Source organism: Oxyura jamaicensis, chromosome 7 (genome assembly GCF_011077185.1).
Source record: "Oxyura jamaicensis isolate SHBP4307 breed ruddy duck chromosome 7, BPBGC_Ojam_1.0, whole genome shotgun sequence".
Lineage (NCBI taxonomy): Eukaryota > Metazoa > Chordata > Aves > Anseriformes > Anatidae > Oxyura > Oxyura jamaicensis.
The window spans coordinates 11,372,107-11,381,404 of NC_048899.1; the positions used below are offsets into that span (position 1 = coordinate 11,372,107).

The window sequence follows — 9,298 nt, forward strand, 5'->3', positions numbered from 1 at the left end:
TCTCCTATCCCCCATTTTCGGTGGTTTCAGGAAGGGAATTACAAATAACCAAAAAAAAAAAAAAAAAAAAAAAAAAGAGGGGGAGACAACTTTGCTGGACGCTCCCAGCGTCAAAGTAAGATTGAGCATCCCATTAATTCGTTGCCGTGGGTAGCCGGGCAGGGGGTAGCCGTGTGGATTTGCACAGTGCGATTTGAAATAGGCTCATAGGTAATGGAGCCCCTACGTGTGGTGTCTTAAATACTCCTGCCGAGCGCGTTCTCGTGCCTTCTCCCCTCGCCGTGCTCCTCGGGGCCGCTGCTCTCCTCCCCCGGTGTGGTGGTGCCGCCGTTGCCGCTGCTCTCACGCCTCCCAGCCGCACGGGCTGGGGAGGCTCGGTGTGATATTTATCTCCCGAGAAGTTCGCGGCCGTGCGCTGGGGCGGTGTGATCAATGCGGTGCCAGGAGGGTGCCCGAGGCTGGCTTGGGGCGGCCGCGGGGCTGCAGCCTCTGCAAGGGGCCCCGCAGCCTCCTCGCATGCACCCGTGGCTCAGCTCCCACCTGGGTTGCTTTCGGCTCCCAGGAGCGGCCGCCTCTACCTTGGGGCCTGCTCGGAGCCGGGCCGAGCTCTCGAGCCCTGTGTTTTGGGGGGAACCCCCTGGAAAAGCTCGCTTTGTGGCAGCGAGCAGCGGCGGGGGTCAGGCTGCGCCGGGTCCCGCCCGCCCCGAGCCACCCGGGCGAGTCCTCCTCGGGGGCCGCCGCAGCAGGGCGATGGGGCCGAGGGGACAAAGTTGGGGGTAGGGGGTGGTGGTGGTGGTGTCCTCTCTCCTCTCTCTCTCTTTTTTTTTTTTTTTTTTTTTTTTTTTTTTTCTCTGTTGCGTCTTGCTCTGCTCGATCAGAAGTTAAAGGCAGTGAACATTTTTCTTAGCTGTATGCCTCCAAGCTGCTGGCCTGCCAAGTTAGTCAGCTGAATCCAATTACTGCAAGCAGCATTTCATTTGGCTCGATGGAAGCACTCACTTATAACTTCACCTAAAATTTCAATAATACCTATATTGGGCCCACGCCTGAATAATTCTAAAGATTTCCCTGAGTTGAGCTCTGGCAACTTCTTCTCCGCAGTCGGCTCGGTCGGAGCAGAGCTCAAGCCCGGCGAGCCCGAGACTCCCCTCTTCTCAGCGCAAACTTTGCAGGTTCTCCTTCTGGCCGTGGAAATCTAGGTATTTGCCCAACCTGTCGCCAAGTAAAGCATGTCCAGAGCAAGGAGGCTATTGCTTGTGAGGCTGCTTCGAAAAGGGAAGAGAAGTCGATAATTAATTAGACGCAAGACGAAAACTTACCACGTTTAGCAACAGCGGGTAACAATGACTTGATGTGCAGTGTTACGCTCTCTCCGCTCAGGGGCTAAGGTGCAACCCAACTTACGCTTTCTTTTCTTCCTGCACGCCGTAAAGTGCTATTTCTAATGATCTCTGTTAAAAAAAAATAAAGCACTTAAAGTTGACGTACGCCCACGTGCATATATTATATAAGACGTTACCGGGACAGGCCCGGGCCAGGAACCTGAGCGAGCACCGTGTGTAATCATGAAGCTCTTCCCTAACTCCAGTTTGCCAGCATAAATTAAGGTGATTTGGAAGGGGAATGCCGCATCCTACTGGGTTTGGGTAGGGAGAGAGAAGACTTGGTGGAAAGTTGTAATGTCTGTTGTGTTGTGAGCTATTGGAGGCGCTTCCGTTGGTTGTTCATTAAGTGGTGAGTTATTGCTATACAAGCCAAAGGTCATTTCAAAGGCTTATGGCTGCTAGATATCGTCTTTATAATGACCTGGGCTTCTTTGTGGGGGATTTTCTGGCACTCTTAAGTTCTTAAAGTCCTGACTCGACACATTACACGATCAGATGCAAAATGCGCGTTTCGAGCCACAAACGTTTGCGGCATATTTTCAGCGCCGGGGTCTCTTCGCTTCTCTTTCTGTCTCAGCCGGTGGATGGGGAGCCGGGGGGAGGGGGGGGGGGGGAAGAAGGACCAGCGCCGGCCCCGCAGGAGCGGAGCCCGCCGCCGAGCGGGGTCTGCCCGCGGCTCCTGGGCGCTGCGGCCTCGGCTCGGACCCTGCCGGCTCCCCTCGGCCTTGCTGCGGTGGAGGCGGCGGCTCTCCGGGGGTATTTTGCTCGTTTCTTCGCTCCCCGCCTCTCCCAAAGCGTTATTAATAAATGAAGAGAAGCGTCTGCCCTTTGTCTGGTAAAAGATCTGACGTGGACTTAGAGACACGGTGAGGGGCAGCGGACAAGACGTGCATTTATTAACAAAGTCCTAAGGAAGAAAGTCCAAAACAAACTAGCTTCCGCTGAGAGTTCTCACTTTTGTTGCAGGTCCGTGCCCAAGGATTATCCCAAGGAACCTGAAGATCCTACACACACTGTTAAAGTCAAAATTCAAGAAAAAACATAAGTGTGGTGAGTTCTCTAAATTTCCTTTTCCATCCGTCTCCCGCTGTCCCCGGCCCGACGGCCCCTCCACAGGGAGCAGAGCCGCCGGGGAGCGGGGCCGGGGCTGCAGGCTCCCGGGGCTGTCGCTGCATGGAGGCCGAGGAGCAGCAGTCCCTGGGAAGCCCCGCCGAGACACGCAGCTCGCTGCCGGGCCCGGCTGGGAAGCAGCCACAGCCTGGGCCCAGCCTTGGGGAGAAGGGGGGCTCCCCGGGGAGGGGGGCTCTGGACTTACTTTAAGGCCCCATCAGAGCCGGCGCCGGCCCTCCCCTGTCCTCGCTCCCCCGGCCCCCGAAAGGCAGGGACCCCCCGCTCGGCTCGGCCGAGCCACCGGCAGCCGGTGGGTGCCCGTCCCGGCAGCCGCCCGGTTCCCCTGCCCGCGGGCCGGCCACGGCCGCCGGCGGCCCCAGCGCTCCCCTTATATACGGGGCTCCCTCCGGGCCGCCGGCCGGGAAATGTGCCGAGTGGGGAATTCTTTTGCCGGGCTCCCTCCTACGCGCAGGCTGCTTTGCACTTCTGAAAGTGCTGGGGCTTGGGAAGTGTTTTCCTTTTCATTCCTGGCCGGAGCGTTTACTGCCACAGCACTCGCGGTCATAAATTTTGCTACAAACCGCAATGACAGGTGCATTGATATGCACCCTGAGAGCTCCGGCTGCCTTAATAACCGCTCCACTGGCCGCTCTCGCCGCCTTTTATTTATTCGGTATCATATGAGATATTGATCCTCGGCAGAATTAAGTGTAGTGGAAGTTTTAGGAGAGAACTGCTTAATATGGAAGTGCCGGGGCGCAGCTGGCCGCGGGCCCCGTGCGGTCGTGCGCGGGTTTCCGCGGGTGCGGAGCGCGGGGCTCGGGCGGCGGGTGCTGAGCCCCCACGGCGGGGGCACCCCAAAGGCGCTGAGACCAGCGGCGGGACAAAGAGCCCCATTATCATGTGTAACGCCGAGCGGTTCAGCTGAGGTTAACCTTTCTGGAGAGGAGGAAGGGAAATTCGAAACACAGACATGGATACTTTGCGGTTTCCTACCCTCAGTGCCTCCGAGCCCACCTCCCACGGCTCGGCCTCGCCATTTGGATGTCACCTTTTTTTCCTGGAGGCTGTTTCTGGCCAAACCACCAAGTGTCGAGCCCCTGCTTTGGTGTTCCCTACAAAAACATCACCCTGGGCCTTGCACTCGTGGAAAATCAAAACCTAGAAAGGTCTCTCTCTTCCTCTTTCTCTCCCTCTCTCTCTTTTTAAGATCTAAAGATGAGCCACCAAACAGTTGAGCATTGTCCATGTGATTTATGGCCCATAGCCTCCTTTTTAGGTTCAAGCAGAGTTCACAAGCAGTTGGTATTTCAGAAAAGAAATAAGGCTTTTAACAGCTTAACAGCAATATTCTTTCTTAAGATTCTGCGTATTCTTTTGGGAACTATATTTTACGAGGCACATAAAAGCATACGCTCAAGGCAGTGTTGTGCTAACAAAAGTCCTCAGTACAGGCTGCTCCCGAAAATGTAGATGATAGAAATGGAAAATGAGCGACAGAGTTATTTTGCAGAAAAATGCTTCCAAGTGTCGTCCAGATTATAGTAGTTTATTAAAACTCATCTGAATCGAGACATCCTTTTACTAAAACTTTCCAGGAGAGGAAAATAGCTCCTTTCCCATTCCTATCAACTTCCCAGATAATCCCACGCTTTTGTTCGGGGATGAAAAGGACGACGGCGGTTTGTGACCGGGGATACCGTCGAGAGCGGCTGCGGGCTGCAGCTCTCCCCGTACAGACGTGTACGGCGGTGAATTTTAGGGAATTATTAGGTACTTGACTATACCAATTGCTACGGGAGAAAGAGTAGTGCTATTGTAGTGTTGCCTAAGTACAGGCTGGAGAATGGTAATTTTCAGACAGTGTTCAAAAATTTCTAGCTGCTTTTCTCTAGCATGTTAATAGGCTTGAACCCTGAAGAAATATAATAAACTACTAAGGTACGTTGACGTACAGACTTATACAATCAGTTTAAGTATGTGCTAATCTTTAAAATTACTAAAAATGTGAGAGGCAAACCCAACCCATCAAGAAAAATACCGCGTAAAACTGAGAACAGGGGATACTGAAAAACTGTGACCAGATCGCGGGCGAGTTTCTGTCCTGCAGGAAGAGAAGAGAAGTCCCGGGTGCGGCCGGGGGAAAGCAGCGCCCTGCCCCAAAACTCGGACCTCCGGGGTGTCCTCATCCCCGGGCATTTCCAGGCCGGGCGGCTTGGTCGGGGGGCGGGGAGGGGAGCGCCATGAGTTTGCAGGCCAGTAAAAGAAGAGATCATAGAATCAGCGTTTATAATGAAAACCATCCCCTAAAAAACATCCCCAGGTTCTTTCTGCTGGGGACAAATGAAAGGGACGAGAAACGTCGGGTGAGGGATTTTAATTCATCACGGAATTAAAATAGGGGAGCTGACCTGCGACATCCTTTATAGTGCAAAGCGAAGTTAGTGAATGGCGTCGGTTATACTTTAACTCCAGAGGAATCCGGGGCAAGAAGGAGGCCGGGTGTACAAAGGCGACGGGATTTTTCTGCCTTCGCCGGCTGCAGCCCGGCTCAATCCATCATGTCAGCCGTGCGCGGCCGTGCGCACGCGTGCCGGCGGCCGGCCGTGGGGGATGCCCGCAGGATCTCTGCCCAGATGGGCCCGTGGGGGCTCTGGGGACAGCACCCACCCGTGGCCGGGCCCCTGTCGCGGGTGAGGAGCGGGGTGTCCCCGGGCAGCGGAGCGGGGCTGGCCCCGCCGTGCTCTCTGGCAGCCTCTGCCAGATTCCCGAGGAAATGGCCCAAAGACCAAGCAAAACGTAACAAGCAAACAAACCAACGAGAACCCCAGGTTCCCAAAGGCTCCGAGAAAGCTGTCTCTAGGAAGCCCCACCAATGGGTTTTCCCCAGAGCGCCTGGTGACCCTGCTCCTTCCTGGTGCCCCCTGCTTCCCCTCTGGTGACTCTGGTCCTTCTCTGGTGTCTCCTGCTCCTTCTGTGATGTTCCTTGCTCCTTCCTTCATGTCCCTGCTCCTTCCTTGATGTTCCCTGCTCTTCCATGATGTCCCTGCTCCTTCCTTGATGTTCCCTGCTCTTCCATGATCTCCCCTGCTCCTTCCAAGATGTCTCCTGCTCCTTCCATGATGTCCCTTGCTCTGTGTCCCCTGCTCCTTTCCCGGTGTCCCCTGTCTCCACGCCCGCTGTCCCCATTCCCCCTGTCCAGCCGAGGTCGGGCACTCGGGGATGCGGGACGTGCCGGGGCCATGCCGGCCTCTCCCAGCCGGGTGCCCACCACTGAAGGTCTCTTTTGTGTCCCCGCTGTCCCCCTCCCCAGGTGGCTCCCGCGGCGGCGAGTGGCCCAGGCCGACGACGTGAGGCGCGGGGAGGCAGTCAATGATATTTGAGCAGGGGCCGCGGGCCTTGGCGATCGCAGAGCACAAGATGCAGAAAGCCGCCTACTACGACAACGCGGGGCTCTTCGGGGGCTACACGTACAGCAAGGCCGACTCCTACCCCTACGGCGCGGCCCACCAGCCCTACGGCCCGGCCGGCCTGGACGGCGAGTACCCCGCCTCCGCCTGCTCCGTCCAGGGCTCGGCGCCCGGCCGCGGCCCGGCGCATAAGGGCAGCGAGCTGAACGGCAGCTGCATGAGGACGGCGGGGGGCGGCCCCGGGGGCAGCCAGCCCCCGGGCATGGGCGAGCAGCAGCCCCCGGCGCTGCCGCCCTCCTCCCCGCCCAACCCTCCCAGCGCGCCCCCTCCGAAAAAAGCCAAGGGGGGCCCCAACTCCTCGGGCTCTTCCACCGCCACCCTCAGCAAGCAGATATTCCCCTGGATGAAGGAGTCCCGGCAGAACTCCAAGCAGAAAAGCACCTGCCCCCCCTCAGGTAGCCGCCCCGCACCCGCCCCCCGTTCTCCCCCCGTTCCCCCCCGCCCCGATGCCCGCCCCTGCCCCTGCCGCGGGGGAGCAGCCTGGGAGCCGGCCCCCGCCTTCCTCCGGCTGCCGGCTCGGGGGTCCTGGCCCTGGGGAGGGGGGCGCCTTGGGGGCTCCCGTCCCGCTCCCCCCGCAAGCCCAGGGGCGGCGAGAGCGGCCCCCGACGGGCCTGGACGGGCTCTGGAGGGAGGCAGCGGGGGGAAAGGGGGGCGCCGTCGGGGGTGGTAGCAGTGGGGGGGAGTGCGTGTGGGGGGAGGCAGCCCCCGGGCCCCCTGCGGAGCGGGAGGGGGCGGGGGGATCCGGGGCACCCCAGAGGGCTTTCGGGGGGAGGGGGGGAACCAACGGCTCTCGGCGCCTCTTCCCCGCAGGAGAGAGCTGCGAGGACAAGAGCCCCCCCGGGCCGGCCTCCAAGCGGGTGCGCACAGCCTACACCAGCGCGCAGCTGGTGGAGCTGGAGAAAGAGTTCCACTTCAACCGCTACCTGTGCCGGCCGCGCCGGGTAGAGATGGCCAACCTGCTGAACCTGACCGAGCGGCAGATCAAGATCTGGTTCCAGAACCGCAGGATGAAGTACAAAAAGGACCAGAAAGCCAAAGGGATCATGCACTCCCCCGTGGGGCAGTCCCCGGACCGCAGCCCCCCCCCTGAGCGGCCCGAACCACGTCGGCTACTCCAGCCAGCTCCCCGGCGTCAACAGCCTCAGCTACGACACCCCCTCGCCCACCTCCTTCGCCAAGTCCCAGCAGAGCATGTACGGGCTGGCCGCCTACACGGCGCCGCTGAGCAGCTGCCTGCCGCAGCAGAAGCGCTACGCGGGCGCGGAGTACGACCCGCACCCCCTGCAGAGCAGCGGTGGCTTCGCCAACCCCGGCCTGCAGGGCAGCCCCGTCTACGTCGGGGGCAACTTCGTGGACTCGATGCCGGCCTCGGGCCCTATGTTCAACCTGGGGCACCTGCAGCACCCCTCCTCCGCCAGCGTGGACTACAGCTGCGCCGCGCAGATCCCCGGCAGCCACCACCACGGACCTTGCGACCCCCACCCCACCTACACGGACCTCTCCTCTCACCACACGTCTCAGGGACGGATGCAGGAGGCGCCCAAGCTCACGCATCTGTAGCGGGCCGGGAGCGAGCCGAGCGGGCTCGCCTCTGATTACCTCACTTTTCGGACGTGACCGTGTTGCCGGTGCCAGCAGTATTAGCGGATTTGCCTCCCCTAAGAGCCACCACCCTCTTTCCCCGCAGCCCCGAGTAGGTCCGTGAGCAGGAGCCGTCCTTTTCTAGCTGTTGTAAGCATGACAGTGCAATATACTGCAAACCAAGGGACTAATAAGCTGGTAATGATGTACTTGAAGGTAAGTCTTAGAGACCCATTAGTGTTAGCAGCGCGTCATGCTGAGGTGTTGTAGACCAGTTGTGAGCGGTGGGAACTTGCCCGCGTGTGAGCTTATTTCAGAGAAGTTAATTTATGAATTCTTCCGTAACGTGAGGATCGCAGCGGACTAAATGATATGTATTTATTATTTTAAGCGAGACATTTTTGTATCACTGATTATTTATCCTCGTCTTAATGTATTTATGTGGCTATTTGTAGAGTTTATTCACCAACGCTTCGGGAGATCGATCCAGGTCCGTGGTGACTTACATTTCACCTATTTAGTATCTTCGGTCTGAGCTAGTTGAGAGAGTAGTCTTGAACAGTTGTAACAGTGGCTGGTGTTTGTAGTTTATGTAAGGATTAATTAAGACAGCGACTTGTAAGTCATTAATAGAGTAAAACAAACCGTGGCGTCACACAAGGAGCCGTTACACTCGAAAAAAAAAAAAAAAAAAAAAAAAAAGAGGTTAAAAAAAAAAGTGCAGTATTTTTTTCAAGTATTTATTTCAGCCCGGCTGGCACCGCGGGGCCGCCTCCGCGCTGGGAGCGCAGCCGCGGGGAGGAGGCGGTCTACGAGGCTTGGCCATCTTGAGTCAGACCAAATCCTGCCTACAAAAACCTCGGTGAGGTTAGCATTTATTTATTGACTAGGGATCTGTCGCACACATTTTTTCGGTGGGCTGTTTTCTTTTTTTCTACTTTTGTTGTTGTTGTTGTTCATTACATTCTGGCTATCTGAAATAGGAAAGAAATTAGAAGCTTAACGCAAAACAAATATATTAGAAACCCTCTGATAGTGCTAATTTCATTAGGGTCTCCATAGCAATCCGTGCAGCAGCTGCCACCTCCTTTGTTATTTATACTGTTGTCTTTATACTAACCATAAATCAAATTTTTAGACATCTTTGGAAGCCCGAGCTTTTCCTCTTGTTTTTATCATAAAAATAAACTTTGAAAGAAAATTGACAATCAGATACATACAGCCTAAAGGGAGCTGCCAGGGCGGGGCGTGGACAGCAGCCCAGAGCCCAAGACAGCCCAGTCCCACGAAGGGGACAGCTAACACACGGGGAAGAATAAAATTATTTTAAAAAAAGAGAGAAAATAAAAGGAAAAAAAAAAAAAAAGGAACGATGCTCTGAAACCTCGTGTTTTCTCCTCTTTAGTTACACGGCTGTGTTGAATCCCTCACTGGACTTACAGAGATATTTTCTGTAAAGGTTGTCATTAAAGTCTCTTCCTGACGGTACATGTCGCTCCAAGAAGTCTACTCTTATCTGTTTCTAAAAGTGTCGAGTTAAAGATTAATCAGATCTTCTGTATTCCCCACCAAACCATCTGATGTGTCACTTTCCAGTTTGACAAACACTGCAACTCCTACTCCATCCTCTAATGACAGGACCTGGAATTCCTATTGTGAGAAATATTTTAACTCCTCCAATTCTGGTCAACACAGACAAGTTTCCCTTTCTTTCTTTCTTTCTTTCTTTCTTTCTTTCTTTCTTTCTTTCTT

The 9,298-nt window shown here is 56.1% G+C and overlaps 1 protein-coding gene across 1 annotated transcript in view; it reads left to right on the top strand.

Annotated features, from left to right (window-relative positions):
• HOXD3 (homeobox D3) overlaps positions 1–8,881 on the top strand; it is a 29,388-nt gene extending 20,507 nt beyond the window's left edge. Inside the window, 4 exon segments of the mRNA XM_035331899.1 lie at positions 2,352–2,435; positions 5,809–6,360; positions 6,776–7,044; positions 7,046–8,881. Coding sequence (XP_035187790.1) covers positions 5,868–6,360; positions 6,776–7,044; positions 7,046–7,525 — 1,242 coding nt within the window. The 5' untranslated portion in view covers positions 2,352–2,435; positions 5,809–5,867 and the 3' untranslated portion in view covers positions 7,526–8,881.
• Positions 8,882–9,298: the final 417 nt, after the last annotated feature.